Source organism: Vidua macroura, chromosome 15 (assembly GCF_024509145.1).
Source record: "Vidua macroura isolate BioBank_ID:100142 chromosome 15, ASM2450914v1, whole genome shotgun sequence".
Taxonomy (NCBI): Eukaryota; Metazoa; Chordata; class Aves; order Passeriformes; family Viduidae; genus Vidua; species Vidua macroura.
In genome coordinates this window covers 15278362-15295298 of record NC_071585.1, presented here as the reverse complement: position 1 = coordinate 15295298, position 16937 = coordinate 15278362, and the positions used below count along the sequence as shown (strand labels likewise).

Sequence of the window (16937 nt, the reverse complement as noted above, 5' to 3'; positions counted from 1 at the left end):
CTGTCCTCATTCCCACTGCCTGTGGAGCCTCTCCCATTGCAAAGACAGCTGCTGCTGCCAGGAAAGAGGATCCCAGCCTGCCTCCACTGAATTTGTCCACAATGTCAGTGCAGTTTAAGGACGTAATCTACAGGAGGGGAATCTTGAGCTCCATTCAGGGTGACAGGCAGTAGAAGTGTCCATTCATGAAACATCTTAATAAATTAATGCAACAGAATATCTCCAGGGCTGGTGGGCAGTGATCACCCCTGAGGTGGGGGACAGCCCTGGTGCATCACTGAGCTGTTTTCTAAAGTCATTTGGGAAGGAAAAAGATGCAGAGGTTCATTTGTGACCAGTTTTAACCAAATATATAATAAGTCATAGGAAAAAAAAATCTGCCTGATCGTCATTTTGCCTACTTTTTTGAGGCCAAGTTGCTCAGGACCTGGTGATATAATTATTGTCATTGTGGTGGTCTGTATGGGTGGCAGGGAGGCAGGGGGACCTTGGGGCTGTCCTTCATCTGTTGGCTGAGCCGTTGCCTCCACACGAGGTCACCAAAGCTATTGCAAGTCTAATATTTCAGGGATTCTTCTGGGCTACAGTTAGTGCCTCCCTGATTCAATGTCCCATTGTAGCTCACCAGAGAATAACACAATTATTTGGATCAGTTTGGAAAGTCACTTTTTGAATTGTTGGGCTAGAAGAATAGGCTGAAGGCAAATGTTCCTGATTTGGAGGTACTGGGGGTATTGTTCCAGGGAATGAGGCCACAGTACCTCTGTGCCATTAGTGTCCATTTTCAGGATGATTTGTAACTAACAATGGCTTATTGTACTTTTCTTAGGTCTGTGTCCTAAAGTAAACGTTCTTTTGGTTTATATAACCTTTTTGCCATTTTCTGCTCAGGTGTTTTTGCAGAACATGCTGTTTTACTCTTGTTTAAGTGTTACTTGGTTATCCTGAGGGATAAGACCTGGATATTTTTTTTTTCTTGTGGACTTTGGCAGCCTTTCACTTGGACTGTGCTCTGACCGCTGGCTTTTGCAAGCCTTTGCAGTAAAGCTGTCAAGAGCCAACTCAATGGCATTATCTTGGCACAGCTAAAGCCTCCTCTGTGGAGCTCATTGTCTGGTGACACCAAAGGCAAACAAGAATTCAAGGAGGCACGAAGTTGAGATTAGGTCAGAACCATCCAAGGAAGCAGCCAAAGGGGTTAGAGGACAGAGGTTTCCACACAGGACTCAACAGTGGGTTTCATGTTGAAGTATATAACAGAAAAAAATCACTAAAACTGGGCCAGGAAATGGGAAAAGCCTGACATTGGAGTTTAAATATCCCCCAGGCTCAGGGGATGTTTTATGAAGCAATATAACTATAAAAATAGGGCAGCCTTCTCAGGGACAGCATGGTTTTCTGTGCCTTGGAGTTGTTTTTCAGCTGTTCCACGGTTACTTACTGAGTGTATGTTACTTAGATGATTTTTTTTTCTGCTTTGTATTGGAAATAGCCTCAAGTTGCACCAGGGGAGCTTTAGATCAGATGTTAGGAAAAATTTATTCATGGAAAGGGTTGTCAAGCACTGGAAGAGGCTGCTCAGGGAAGTGATTGAGTCACTGACCCTAGAGAGATTTAAAAGATGCATAGATGTGGTGCTTCAGGACATGGTTTAGTGGTGGCCTTGGCAATGGTAATGCTTGGACTTGATGATCTTAGAGGTCTTTTCCAACCTAAACAATTCTATGATGAGGCAAAGACAAGCACGTTCCAGAGGGAATATTGACGTTTTGTGGCTTAGGAGAGAGGTAGAACAATACCAGGTTTCATGTGCCACTAAGAGACTTGAAAGGTGGTGTCAAGGCACAGTGGACTGAGCTGGGTGCCTGCTTGGGCACAGACAGAGGAATGGCTGGATGGGTGGATGTTACTGTGGTGGGAAACAGAAAGAGGTGACAGAATAGTTAAAGTTGGAAGGCACCCCTGGAGGGCACCTGGTCCATCCTCCCCAGTCAAGAAATCCCCAATCACATTAGGAGCTTAGTGCTTGCAAAACTGCAAACAGCAGCCATCGCTGTGTGGGTGACAGATGCTTTAGTGCTGCTCAGCCTGCTGCTCCATCCCTGCCCAGGTGCAGGATGCTGCAGAGCACCGGGGCTTTCTTACTCACCTTGAGCTGCCTGAGCAGCTTCAAAATACTCAGGTTTGTCTCAAAAACCATTCCACAGTCATGCTGGGAAAGCTTGGCTTTTAACCTGGAAAGGAGCACTGAAAGGATCAGATGCAAGCTCGGACTTAGTCCTGCTTTGGTGGACTCTTTATTTTTGCACTCTTGCCATGACCAGAAGTGGCCTTATAGCCTCAGTCAAGGATGAAGTGAAGGAAAAAAAAAAAGACTTTGCAGAGCCTGCTATGGCTGCAGCATGAGGCATCTGAAATGCAGCTGGTGCCTCTCCAGACGCTGCCTGGCAGCCACAGCTCTGGGCAGGGGATGGAGCTGCCAGGACTGGACCAACTTTGATGTGTTTCACACTGATGACGATCCAGCCTCAGGATCTGTGACCTGTAAATGTACCAGAACATATCACAGAGGCTGTGTTTTAAAAATATAAATGTCCTCTCTCTTTCCGTGTTTGTCTGACTTATCTTTATAGTGTTATCAATGTTTTCTGAGTCTACAGTCATTTTTCTTGCAACACAAAGAGGGGGAAGAATGAGGTGAATCATTTAAATTTTGATTGATAAGTGGAATGTAGAAAACAATACTGAGTCCTTTCATATTGAGCTGGGAATTTTTTTTTTTCATCTTTTATCAGCACTCACACATCTGCAACTTGAAAAAAAAAGCCCCACAACTTTTCCTTGAGCGTGGCTGTACCTAAACTTGCTTCAAACCCGTTATCTGAAAATCTGTGCCTTTCAAAATTATGTCTGCTGATAATTTGCCTTGGTTTAGCTATTTTTTCATGTGCTGCATTTGTTAGTGAGGCATGTGGATGGGCTCAGACACTCTGTCACTCTCTTGAGGGATGCTGGAGAGTGACAAGGCTCATCCCACTGATTTTTAAATATTCATTTCAGAAGAATATTTAAACTATTTTAAAAGCATTTTTATAACCATATGTTCCTCAAACAAAAAAAAAATCCAGAAATAATTATTCAAACTCATTGTATCAATTGCACCATCCTATTTAACTGAAAGTTGGCAAAGAAAATAGTTTAGGAACTTAAAAAAGTTCCTTGGACCTCTGTGTTATAAAGAAATATATAGCCCTGTTATGCACCCATTTCATCCATCAATATGTTCACACTCAGACATACTCATTCTCTTGCTGTAATTTAATGTTTGATACAGTTTTATTTGATTCTTTGCCATGCCCTGGGCTCTGGTTGCATGCTCTCCGTGGATCAACGAGTAGAGAGGCAAAAAAGCAGAGAGCAGCAGTGGAAGGAGCCTGTCTCCAGCTGGCAGACATCCACACAGCCCAGGAGGGGTTTCCACATTTTCACCAGCTGAGGTGAGGCCCCGTGATTTTAAACATAACATGAAACTGCAAAGAATGAGTGTGCTGCTTCCTGCCTGCTTTTCATGCGTAGAAGTAAAACATTAATTTTGTTCAAGCCCCCTGAAGGCTGAGGAATGTTTGGATGTATTGCTTTGAGCTCTTTCTCGCATTCCCTTTAGAGCTGGGCTGCAGCCCATGCCCCAGGGCCATTGCTGAGGATGGCCAGTCAGGGCCCCCTGACCAAGTGCTGGAGCAGATCCGTGGCACAGATGGTTCCACTTACACCAGTGAATGTGGGATCTGTGCCTATAAAGTGTCATTCCGATGGAAGGAACATGCCTTCTGAGTGACAGTTCCCTAGCCCCTGGCCTCTCCCTGTGCTTTTCCAATTTATCCTCCTTTTCTCCATCTCCACTTGCTGTTTGTGCTTGGGGGTAAATCATGAAGATTTAGCTGAGGAAAAAAAAAAAAAAAGCTGAAGAAAGTATCTGGGGTGGAAATTCAAATGATGCAGCACATTCAGATGGCAGAGGTTTGTTGACTGATAGGTTTATAATAGTCAGAGACAGTAAAACCACTTCATTGTTGGTGGTTAACTCGGGTGAACTCTCCATCACTTGCCTCATTTGGGAGTTTTATATATATTTCCAGCACTCATGTCCCTTTGGGAAAATGGTCATACTGAGTCTCTAATGGCAGACTTTCCCTTCCCCAGAGAACGTGGGGCACTCAGGGCCTTGGGAACAGCAGTCCTCCCGGTGACTAAGAAGGAAGGCAAAGGAAGAAGCAGCCTGAACTCCCATTGCTCTCTGTGGCAGCATCCCAAACGGTGTCAGCCGGATGCTGAGCAGGCAGCGCAGGATTGGACGTAAGTGATGCATATACCTTCTGTTGACATTTTATTTGGCAGTGATTTAACACGAGCTTTCTAATATTGCTGTTCTCCACAGGCTTCATTCCAAAGTAGGAAGGGAAGGAGTGCAAAATGATGCAAAATATGAGACAAGTAGGAGAAATATTTCTTTGCTATAGAAGCATTCACAAACAACCTCCACTGACAGCAGCAGGAAAGTGCAGAATAACACGTTTCAAGACCAGAAAAGGAGGCACACAAAGCCTTTGCAGAGATCAGTGCATTCAGTTCTCCTGAGATAAGAATGTTTTGTCAGATTGCAAATGGGGCAGTGCCCGAACCATGGGATGTAGGAACCCTATGATGATATATAATACAGCAGTTGTCATGCATATATAACTTACTAAGTAAATACCTGGTTATTTTGGGTTACTTTGCTACTGCAATAGTTCAGAGAGGGTAGAATTCCTGCTGTCTACCTCAGTTTTACTGTAAAACAGTAAAATCCTGTAATTGGGCATCCTGTGTCCTTCTGTCAGCACCAACTGTGTTTCACCCATGTCCAGATGCAAAGAGTCAGCCAGTGGTCTCATTAAAGCTCAGCTCTGCAGAATAAATGACATTGTTGCCCTTTGTTTTGATGTTAATAATGAAGATGTGTTCAGTGGTTATGATGCCAATAGTCCTTCAGCTATAGAAATTCTTTCCATCCAGTTCAGCCTCTCCCAGCCAAGTGCTGAAGCTATAGCACCGTGATATATCCTGCCTCTCACCCTCTCCTCCCTGCTGTTCCCACCAGGAAGAGCAGTGAATTTTCATTCTGAGCCTATTGCACCTCTCTCTTGTTGCTGCTTTATTTACAAGATCATTCTTAAATACCAAACCCTCATTTATCCCATATCCCTGGGGCTCCTCGTTTTATTCCCACACAGGAAAGCAAGCACCTTCACTTGTCTTTTCCAAACATTATTCCTTATATGCATTTTTGCTGGTTTGTTGGTTGATAAGGTGAGACCTGGGGGCATGTTTTTGTTTGGTGCTCTGCTTGCTTCTGTTCTGCATCATCCTGTGGTTTCACATGGAAAAAAAAGATTTTGCATGGGGATGTGATCCCCTGATTTTTCTTGGGGCAGAGTGATGCCTGCAGGTAACAGTGGCCCTCCTGATTGCTTCCTCCCACGTGGGATTTGTGCAGGGGGACATACCCTTGAAATGTTTATCTAAACCTCCCCCTTTACAACAATTCCTCTGCTACATGTGACTGTCTGTATATAAACTTCTTCCCCCCTGGTTCCCCCAAGCTGGGCAGAGCCTCAGCCCACCCTGTTCTGAGCTCACATGAAGCAAATCCCAGACCTGGACCCAAAGGGCTCAGTTACAGACTTATGGATGATTGCAGACATGGTGCTGGTCCAAAAGCCCTGAGTCTAAGGCTTTGGCCATTTACCCAGGGAAATTCTCCCTTGGTTACCTACTGCTCCATGTAGAGCTTAGGAAAGTCACTCCTTCTGGACTCTGATCAAGAGCATGAAAGGAAACTGTAACTCATTTACAGCCAGACCTGCCCAAATCCCCAAACTGTGTGTTACTTACCAAGAGGAAGGAGATGTAAACATTGAAGGTTAATTACCCTCTTGTCAAGAACACTTTGTGATCTATAGACATATCTGTCAATCTTACAAAACAGAACTGAGGGGAGTGAGCGCTGGAGGCATGTCCCCATGATAAATTAATGAGACTTGGCAGCTCAGTGTGAAGAGATGATCCCTGTGCTTCATGTGAGACAATAACCTGGCTCCCCAGCCAGCCTGGCCACAGATTTTGTGCTGCAGTCACATCCGGGACGGTTATCCCTCTGTAAACAAACTCTGCAATGCAGCTGTCCAGGGATCAAACCATCTTCCTTGAGGCCTTCACTTTCCTCTCTGCTGCTCAATGTGCAGCAAGTGCTCATCCCAACCACACTAGATCACTTTTCCCAGCCCTGCCTGTCAGTCAGTTAAAATATCTTACTTCTGCCTCTCTGCCTCTCTCGGCAGTGACACTCCTTGGTGGGTCACAGAGCTGCCTGAAATCCGAGGGACACAGCCACAGTCCCCCTGCTGTGTGCTATTCTGGAGATGTGAGTGCTGCTACATGACTGGTAGTTTGAAAATGTGTTCAACTATTCCCCTGGTTTATATAACCTCAAAGCAATTTGCCTTCATAGCTGAACATGCTTATTCGTTCTATTTTAACTGTGCGTTGAGCTATAAATAATGTCTCATTGCAGATAAGAATCTATTGAATTTTATTATTTGTTCTTCTACCTTTGGAAGATTTTCTCCTGAAGGAGACTTTCCCAGCCCTAGCAGTGAAGTTGCCTGATTGACTCTGTCCTGCCAGGCAGCCATGAATGGTGTCAATCCCAGGTCAGCTGCCGCTTCCCTGCAGCCACCTCCTCATTGCTCCTGCTTGGGCTGTGGCAAAGATGAGATGAGTGCTCAGTGATGCAGAGCTGAGATCACTGAAGTGTTAGGGAAACTGATTAAACCAATGATTTCCTGTTCCTCTGATCAGCTGCAGGTTAACACCTCTGTGTTACCTCCAGCCCACCTTCCCTGCGGTACATTCACCTCAAAGAGCAATAACCTGGCTCAGTGTCCAGCCAAATTGTGTTGGTTGCTGCCTCCTTTTTCTGATGTTCATTGTGGCATTGTCCTGCTTCCTCATGAGTTACTCCTGCCTTCTGCGATGGAGCCTTGACCTGACATCCTTATCACCCAGAAACTTCTCAGAGCTGGAGCAGAGCACGAGCTGGGAGGTGAAGGATGGAGATGTGTCCTCAGAGCTGCTGCTCCTGCTGACACCCACGTCTGGTCCAGGCTGCAGCACAGCAGGGAAGTAGATGATAATTTTGGTACCTCTGTGGTGCAGATAACTTTTCTTGAAATTCATATGCTGATGCTCTTCTGGAGAAGGGTTGTGGTGGCAAAGTGCTGGGCTCATGCAGAAGTGAGGAGACTTTGAAATCATTGAGAGCTAATAATGTTAAAATTTGGATGGTTTATTATGTGGTTTTATTTTAAGAATGATTACAATCCACTCTTTCTGTTGTACATGTTACTGGTCACCCCCTGTAAAAACATTCTGGGAGCTCTTTGTAGAGCTTACCTGTGACCCTTTAGTAAAGGCTGGAGGAAAATTCTGAGAAGACTCTCCTGGGTCATAGAGAAATATGATTTTTTAAATTAATAACAACTATTTATAGGAGAAAGAATTCTATAAGTACAATATAAATAAAATAATTCAAGTTGTAAGAGCTCTCCAGAGGTCTGTGACTCAAGCCTTGATCAAAGCAAGGGCAAAGTCAAAGGCAGGTCAGTGTGCCCAGGGCCTTTCTTTTTCATTTGGGTTTTCAATTGCACCGAGGAAGGACATGCATGGCCTCTCTGCTTTCTGTGCTTGATCATCCTCATGACAAGGAATAACTCCTCACATTCATTCAGAAATTAATCCTTTTGCCATACAGCTTAGAGAAGACTGGTTCTGCCTTATCTCGAACCCCATCAGGGAGCTGCAGACAGCAATGTGATCCCAATAGCCATCTGTTCTCCAGGATGAAGCCCAGCTCCTTCAGGTTTCCTGGAATGCCCTGTGCCCCTGTCCCTGGGTAACCTGCTTGCCTCTGCTGGACTCATTCCCATGTGTCAACATCTGCCCTTGTAGTGGGGCCAAATACATTTAATTCATTGCATAAGTAATGTCAAACCATGTTAGCCTTCACCTGCAGGGTACAAAGTTCTGCCCATGGTCTTATTAGTTCAGGAAAACATCCACTGGCATTACCTGGATCAAGTTGTATTTAATAAGTTCTTAAACACATGGATATGTTTTGATAGTGAGATGTTTTTAATCATATCAGCGACTTTGTTTGCTTTATTGCTCAGTTCAAATGAGGCCTTCAAGCACCAGGTAAGAGGCAGAGCTTCCATTTGTGCTGTACTGGTTTCTCCAGGCATGTGGCTCAGTGCAGTTTTTGGCCACACTGTGACCAAAAGAAAGCCAGAGAAGAAAACTGCAGCCTGAATTGTGTTTGGCAGGCATTTTGGAGAGATCCGAGGCATTTTCATGAAAGAGCTGCAACTGATCGGTATTTCCCACTTTTACAGCAGTTATTTGTTAATTAAATAATGTGACAAACCCCAGGAGTGTTTAGAAAAGTGTATTAAATGATTTGCTATTTATTTATCAATGTGTTATTTATGCTGAGATGTTGCATATCTACTAAGAAAATTCTTCAACCTCGGTTTTGATTCTTTCAGAGAATATGAAATCGATACTGAAAAAAAACTGTAATGGGAAATGCAAAACAAGAAATGAGTAAGTCAGAGAGGATGTTGTATAATCCTGCCCTGCTGTCAGCATACAGACCTTATGGTCTGTATGGCTCAGAACCATAACAGGCAGCACCCTGAGGTGTGGCACTGCCTTTGCTTACCTGCAGATTAAAGAATCATAGAATTTTGGGGTTTGGAAGAGACCTTAAAGATAATTTTGGTCCAACTCCTCTGCCATAGGCAGGGACACCTTCCAGTGTCCCAGGTTGCTCCAATCCCTGCCCAACCTGGCCTTGGACACTTCCAGGGATGGGGCAGCCACAGCTCCTCTGGGCACCCTGTGCCAGGACCTCCCACTAAGGAATTTCTCCCTAATACTTAATCTAAGCCTACCCTCTTTCTGCTTAAAGCCTTTCCATTCCCCCTTGTCCTATCACTTCATAGCTCTTGTCCAAAGTCCATCTCCAGCTCTCTTGTAGGATCTCTGCCCTCGTGCTGGCTGCTGCACACAGAGGATTTTCCTTTAGCCAAATGGCCATTAGCCATATGCTGCATCTGACTTTGAGGATTAGAAGACCATAATGAAGTGGATTACAGCAGATCAGTGGCAGGATTGCAAACCAAATCCTCTTTCTAACTGTTCTTGCAGGCGTAGCTAAGGCCTGAGCGACCTGTCCTGCAGCACGAGCTTAGCCAGCTGTGGCATTTTTCCACGCTGCTATCAGGGGTGGGATAATCTGGAGCTGCAGCCCTGGGTGGGGAGGCTATGGATGCTGAATGGCTGCAGGCTGTGAAGTGTCTGAAACCTGGGGATTTCTGGGTGTCACTTTTGTAGCTTGGCTAGGGGGTACCTGAGGGGCTCAGGTGTCCCCCAGTCACCATTTAATTGTTGCAGACTTGAGCCTCCCTGAAGTGTCTGTAGGTGAGAGAGAGAAAGAAAGGATCTGCTGGACATCCAACAGGCATTGTGGTGGTCAGAGAAAATCTGAGTTGCCGGGGGCCAGTGCCAGACCTAGTGCTGAACCCAGGAGTTGAAGTGGAAAATTTTTCTCTGGTGTAACACGTGCCAGACTTTGGCAGGGAGCTGCTCTCCTCTCATCAGGAGAGGTTGGTCTTGCCCAAAGGACAGCACTGTCCAGGGCTGGGGCTGCAAAGGCTGGTGAGGATGGTTTGGAGAGGTCTTGGCTGGAGGAGGCAGTGGCAAAGTCCATATTTAACCCAGAAAGATGTAGCCCCCTCCAACTCTGCAGAGCCTGCACAGGTAAAAGCAGCAACTGTGACATGTAGGGAGCAGCTCCAGTAACTCCTGCATATGCTCAGGGAAAAGTGTTTGGCTTCCAGAGATGCTGTTCACAAGACACATCAGGGCAATATATCCTGAAGATGTGCCAAATCTGTCTGAAATATTCATGCATGCTCCCTGTAATTTATAGAAACAATCACAGCAGCATAATTATTTCAATGCTTCTCCCTGTGAAGAATCTCATCTCTTGGATGTGAAAATGTGACCTGCATATCCACACAGCCATGCTGTGGCCTTCTGGGCGTGCCAGGAGAGATGATTCCATGCACTATCCAATATATCCATGTAAGGATCAAAATATACCCTTTAGACTACTGTGGTGGATCAGACAGCAACACACTTGCTTGGGGTGAATTGCAGTGATTTCAGATGAATTTCATTTGTCTAATGGGCGGTGCCTGGTTTGTTAAAGGCAGTCCCTGTAAAGCATCTTTTGCTCTGCACCTCCCATAGTTCTGAAGTCTACCCTGAGCACAATGCTCAGCTCCAATGACCCCCCAAAAACCCCCCAGTACTCTTGCCATTTTGAACCTGTGAAAGGGGTGAGGAACAGTTTACAGGCAGAACCCACTCCTGCAAAATTACAGCTACTAAAAGAGCAGAGATTCAGCCCTGCTCCTAGGCAGGAGCAATTTGTAGATGACACAAAGGCTGGTGGTGTGAGACAGACAGGGAAATGGGGACAGATTCTATATTTTAAGTCTCATTTTCCAAAATATCTGCAAGAGGAAAGGACCTACTGTACTTTCAGGCGTAGCTGGTGCAATGTAAATAGGTTCCCAAACCTTCAGCGTCTTTTGTTCTTCAGATGGCTTGGCTGAACACTCTGAATCCGTGTGTTTGACTGGGACTGGGTCTGTAAATAAGTGCTCCCTGTTGCTAAGGTTCAAGTGACATTTTTAGTGGCATTTGACAGATTTTTAACCTGCTTTCAAGTCTTCTACTGAGCTCTTCTATACCCAGGCAGTGAAACTGTCAAAGCCTTGGCTTTACTCAAACTAGTGCTAAAAACCTTTGGATTCACAGGTTGGACACAGTCCTGCCAGACTTGTCTGATGAAGCTTGACTGGTGCTGCTGATGGCAAAGCCACACCTGACCTGTGTTTGTACCTAGAAGTGATTATCTGGGAATTTGGGGAGAAAAACCCACCCAAAACCAGAAAGGAAAGCAGAGACTCAGCCTGGTCTGCAGGCAGGGTGGGACTGCATCCTGCCTAAGCTGCTCCCTGATGAGAGATGTTGTTCTGCAAACAGAGAACAAATCTCTGCAACAAGAGACAAATCAGCGGCCTACTCTTTACTCCCCTCAATATTTTGTGCTCCTTACATTTCTACTAGAATCCCAAAGAGGTTTCTTTTGTCCAAAAGGCTGTTTGTTTGCTTTTGACCACTCAGAACTTGCAATACTTGTCTTGATCTATTAACCAGGTGTCCAGCCAAAATCAATTGCCTAGCAGATGCAGACCATTACCCGAAAAGTCAAGACCTCCATAAATATTACCGGCCTCATTGTGCTGGTGACAGATTCTGCAGGTTGTTTTATGTTACAGTTGAACAGTTTAGACATTGCATTTGTATATATTTGCAGCCAGCTCTGGAGGGACCATCTCGTGAGCAGAGTGGGAGCAGGCAGCCTGCAGACTCCAGACACCTCCACCATGACCACGGCAGGGCTTTTGGTGCTCCTCTCCTTCGCGCTTTGCTGCGTCCCAGGTGAGTGACTCTCCAGGTGTCTGAGGCCTGGCTGTCTTCAAAAGGATAAGACAGAGGATTCCAAGAGAGAAAACCTCCTTCAGAGGGCTCTGCTGCCTCGGTTGGCATCGTGCAGGTTGCAGGAGTGTATTTCAGGATAGTCCTCAATGGCTCGCTGCTTTAGCTGATTGTTTGTCATAAATATAAGTAACAGCAAGTGGAGTTCTGTTACTGCTTTTACACTTTGTACACTGATGTTCTCACACCATTACACTGCTTAGACTTGTACAATTACAGCAAAATGGATGAATACTTGAAATAAGGCCATGAGAAGGGGGTCAGACCTCCAGTAACTAGTAAGGAAAATATTATAATGGCACAAGCAAGTTCTCTGCAAGACCCTGGCAAATTTCCTGCAATGCTCTTTCTGCTAATGGAACAGCAAGAGATGAAAACAAGCCAGACTCTGATGTTCTTACTGCATATTCACAACTGATGAAATTACAAAGCCAAAGATATTTTTTTCACACTCGCCTTCTTTCAAATCCATATTTCTGTCAACAGATGCTGTGTGTATTTGCTTATCCTGCAGGTGACTATTTGCATTTGTCTCTGTTGATTCAGGTGTATTTTCAGATACACAACAGCAGCGCTTTAGGGTCAAAACGGATATGTAAAAAGATAACGAAGGAAAAGCTCTTTTGTTTTCAATTAATAAATCTACATGTCTCAGAACAAAGCTATTCATAAAGGTGTTTCATCACAGCCAGCAATAAGCAATGCTATTATACTTATCAACATAAAGAAAAAAAAAATCATACATAGTTTATTTAGTTCAAAAAACAATCACTGGAAATCATTCAGCTTGGTCCTGTGCACAGGAATTTTACATCCATATTTCCAGCTTCAACAGAGGTCTTATCATATTGGCTTTTGTTCATACTTTATACCTCTCTTTTCTTTTCCAGATACTGCCATTGGGATTGAGGTAAGTGGAAGATTTCTTTCTGTCACCTTTCTCAAGTATGTGGCCTGATAAAGACATAACCAAAGGAATGGGAAAAACCTCCAGCCTGTAGGTACTCAGCTGTTTTACATCTAAGTGTGACACTTGGGTCACTGTAATCAGATTCTACAGTGTAAAACATTAAATTATACTGCCCTTGGCTGTACATCTATGCTGTATGTTAACGTTTTAGTACTAATGATACAATGTTTTTGGATTAATTAATTTTTCAGCACTTTAGACTGGTCTAAGCTTTAAGCTGGAAATATATAGCTGGTTCTAAATGGAAGCAATAGAATGGTATCAGAACCTACCTGAGGGCAACCTACTGAAAGACTAAAATACTCTGAGCTAAAATACTCTGCAGTTTCCCTGCAGCTCATTAGTCTTGGTCCTCTGAAAAAAACCATGATCAATGTTTATTAAGAATGAAAAAGTAAAACCAGAAATACAATAGAGGGGCCACAAGAATAGAAGAACCAGGGACCAATGGAGAGCCTTTATAAAATCACGTCAAGTGAGCATGAGAGACCAGCACTGGTTTATCCCATCCAAGGGGATGCGTGGTTTTAGCTCTTCCCTCCTCCTCCTCCTCTTCTCCTGCTCTCTGGGAACATCTCTGCAGGAAGGATTCACCAGTTACCTGATGGACCCGCGGCAGAAATTTGTGCTGTGACAGTGAGGACTGGTTGTACCAGCTCAGTGTCCCACACAAAATGAGAGCTGTGAACGTCGCAGGTCTTCTCAGCCTGTTGCTGTGATTCCTCTGGCAGGTGGACTGCAGTACATATCCCAACACCACAAACGAGGAGGGCAAAGAGGTGCTGGTCTGCAGCGAGGCCGTCAGCCCCATCTGCGGATCCGACGGCGTCACCTACGGCAACGAGTGCCTGCTCTGTGCCTACAACGCGTATGTTCTGCGTGGGGACAGCATGGGGACAGCATGGGGACCCCAGGCAGCACAGCTCAGAGCTCCTGGCAGCACCAATTCCTTCAAAATGAGCTTGGCTATCACGGCACAGCGCTCAGGCAGAGCTTTGGTCACCGTGTCTTTCTTTTGCTGCTGTAATTTATTCAGTTTTTTTCCTTCTCTGTCTCAAGGAGTAGCCAGGTGATGGCTCTGAGAGCACATCTCATCACAGCAAAAGGATAGAGATGCTCTGCTCGAGGCTGCCCAAAATGGTCCTAAAGCTTCCCAGGGTTTTACATCCCTGCCAGCTACTCAGCTGGTTAGGGAGAGTGGCACTACCTTCTCAAATATAAAAGAAGCCTGACTGAGAAAGAGTCAGTTTTCCCTTGTATTAATTCTAGCACCTAGGATGTAGCAAGACATCTTTGCTGAATTTCCTAACATTTGTCTTTTCCTCTGCAGAGAATATGGAACCAATGTCAGCAAAGACCACGATGGAGAATGCAAGGAAGTTGCCCCTGTAAGTTAAACCAAGGGCAAAACAAGGGGTGTGTCCTGCTTCTGAGTGGCCAAAGGTGCTTATTGAAATAATTCAAACCCTAAACAAAAGTACAGATGAGCTGCCAGAATCTTGCACTGATCACCTCCAAGTGAACTCTCATCATGGTGACTGACAGAAAAGCTTTTCTCCTGCTGTGGTGCTGTCCTGCGAGGCCAGGCACACACACTCACCAGACCTACTTGTGTGCTGTAAGCAAAGCCTTCACCAGGGCTTTGTCTGTTCCCTCACCAGGTGGATTGCAGCAGGTACCCCAACACAACCAGTGAGGAGGGCAAAGTGGTGCTGGTCTGCAACAGAGACAACAGCCCCGTCTGCGGGACCGACTGGGTCACCTACGACAACGAGTGCCTGCTCTGCGCCCGGAACCTGTGAGTACTGAGCACAGGGACCAGGGCTTGGTGCTCCTGGAAATGCTCCTTTGGATAGCAGGACTTCTTCCAAGGCCTTTTCTGTGAGGTGCTTAGACTTTGACCCTCCTCTTTTCCTCCTGACTAAACCTTCTTTTCCTCTGTGATTAGAAGGAAAGCTGTGCCTTTCGTTTAGACAGAGAAGGCTGGCTGGGGGTCTCACACAGGACAGGATGCTTCTCTTAACTAACTTAAAAGGGTCTGTGTGGCAGATGCTGCCTTGCAGAGGACAACAACTAACCCAGGGGGCATTGAGATTGTCACACAACCTGTCTCCTCATCCACCCTGACCCCTGTCCCGCACATCTTGCTATAAACCAGCTCTCTGGCAGGCAGTGATGCCACCTGAGCTGGTCCCTGGAGCCACATGGGCACAACTTAAGCTGGATGCCTCCTGTATCCCATACATTGTGCCTGAGGCTGCTCAGCATTCCTGTGTGATGGGGTTCAGCAGAACAGGTTGCTTGTAGAGCTCCCTAATGCAGGTCTCTTCCCTTCCCAGAGAGGCTGGAACCAGTGTTGGCAAGAAGAATGATGGTGAATGCAAGAAAGAAATTATCACAGTAAGTGAATTGGGTGATCAGGGGCTGGGGTTTGGTCCTGCTGCTGTCAGGGGAAGCACTGCCAGTGTCTGCAGCAGCCCCCAGACCAGCAGTGTCCTGCAGAAGTGAAACAGCTGCTGTGCTGCAGGACGGGAGAGATTTTGCTTTCTCTACATGTAATAAACGTTACTCATGTGAATGCCAGGAAAGGAGCAGGTGACTGCTCAGGAAGGGATGAGTAAAAGGGTAGGAGAAATAATCCATCAGGGCAGAGCTGTGGATAAGAACAGAGAATGGCTTTTGGGGTCAGCCCAATGGTCCTTCTAGCCAGTGGCAACTTGGTGCAGAGCCTGCAGGGGCTGTGAGCATTGTGTAGGACAGAGTGAGAGTGCAGAATGTAGAGAAGAGTGACTTCTACCCTAGGTGTGATTTCTGTATAGTTAGTAAGCCTTGATAGATTTCTCCTCCATGAAATTCCTCAGCCTCTTCCTGCACCCAGACACATTTTTAGCTCCACAATGCTCCTCAGCAAATGTAGCACCCTTTTCTCCAGGAAACAGAATCCCACTCCTGCAGTATCCAGCTACATGCTGCTCTTCCAGTTTTAAGACTCCAGGAGGGATAGTGGACCTTTATAGAGGATCAGCACTCCATTTCTCCAGACACCAGTATTTTTCCATTTAATTTCCTGGCCAGCTTGGGAGCACAGAGCACGGCACCTTCACTGAGTGAACTGCTGCTGCTTGGAAATGCCATGACCAGGTTATGATATACATCTCTTCAAACAGGAAATTATGATCTATTTTTATATTATTAAATTCTCCTGGCATAGGAGAAACTGACACCTCTGTTTATATCAGATGTGCAAGGAAGTTAATTACTTTTGGTAAGATTGGTATCACTAGCACTGCAGCTCTAGCTCAGGGTTCAAGCCCTTGTGCTACTGACTCCTTCACATCAGACTCTTTTATTCTTATTTATTTTTTACAGGTTGACTGCAGTGACTATCCCAAACCTGTCTGCTCACTTGACTACATGCCTCTCTGTGGCTCTGACAACACAACATACAACAATAAGTGTGTCTTCTGCAACGCAGTCGTGTATGTAGAAATATGAGTGATGTTTGTGATATCAGTTGCCTCCTGTGGGCACAAGTTTGCACAGATACTGCTTTTTTTGTTTGCTAGATAATGTTGATTAGGGATTTGGGACAGGAGGGAATGCCAGCCACCGTGTCAAGCATTCATTTATTTTTTTCATTAGAGCATAAAAAAGCTACGGCTGCTTTGTTAGTGTGAATGGTTTGAAGACCATTTAATCTTAATGGAATTTTTCTTGCATGTTGCAAAGGAAATGAAATTCCTTTCCTTTTGAAATTCCGCTATAGTTTCCCCACAGATATTTTCAGTCTTAAGAATGGGTTAAATTGTTTCACACATGTCTTAATAATCAAATAGCAAATGGGATTATGAGTCTGCAAGTTCCTTGGCTCTGGGGCAGGATCCCATCTGACACCATCACTAGGAGCCATCAAAAAGATTATAGCAGGCAGGACTCTGTGTTTAATTCATTCTTTCCTCTCCTTGCTTTCAGGGACAGCAATGGGACTATCACTTTAAACCATTTTGGAAAATGCTGAGTATCAGTGCCAAGAGAATTCACCACAGGATCCCCACTGGAAAATCCCAGATAAAGATCTCACCTCAGTTCATCTCACCCTCTGGGGAACTCAGCTCACCCCTGATTTTCTTTCTCAATAAACTAAATCAGCAACATTTCCCTGTCTTCTTTCATGTGTTGCCTCATGAAACATTGTCATGATTTGTTGAATGATGATACCGGGCAGAATAGGTTACGT

General features: G+C 45.2%; 1 protein-coding gene across 3 annotated transcripts; it reads left to right on the top strand.

The window, feature by feature from the left end:
- The first annotated feature begins 2674 nt into the window (after nucleotides 1–2674).
- On the top strand, nucleotides 2675–16854 carry LOC128814820 (ovomucoid-like). Of its 3 annotated transcripts, XM_053991068.1 has the most exons (10): nucleotides 2675–3497; nucleotides 4201–4353; nucleotides 11549–11673; nucleotides 12621–12640; nucleotides 13432–13568; nucleotides 14031–14088; nucleotides 14362–14498; nucleotides 15040–15100; nucleotides 16070–16179; nucleotides 16673–16854. In XM_053991068.1, exons 1-10 carry the CDS (start codon nucleotides 3322–3324, stop codon nucleotides 16716–16718), a joined length of 1023 nt encoding a protein of 340 aa, XP_053847043.1. In that variant the 5' UTR covers nucleotides 2675–3321; the 3' UTR covers nucleotides 16719–16854. The 3 variants fall into 3 exon arrangements, with proteins under 3 accessions (XP_053847043.1, XP_053847045.1, XP_053847044.1); XM_053991070.1 differs by lacking the exons at nucleotides 2675–3497; nucleotides 4201–4353 and adding an exon at nucleotides 8172–8292; XM_053991069.1 differs by lacking the exons at nucleotides 2675–3497; nucleotides 4201–4353 and having other exon boundaries at nucleotides 10371–11673.
- Nucleotides 16855–16937: the final 83 nt, after the last annotated feature.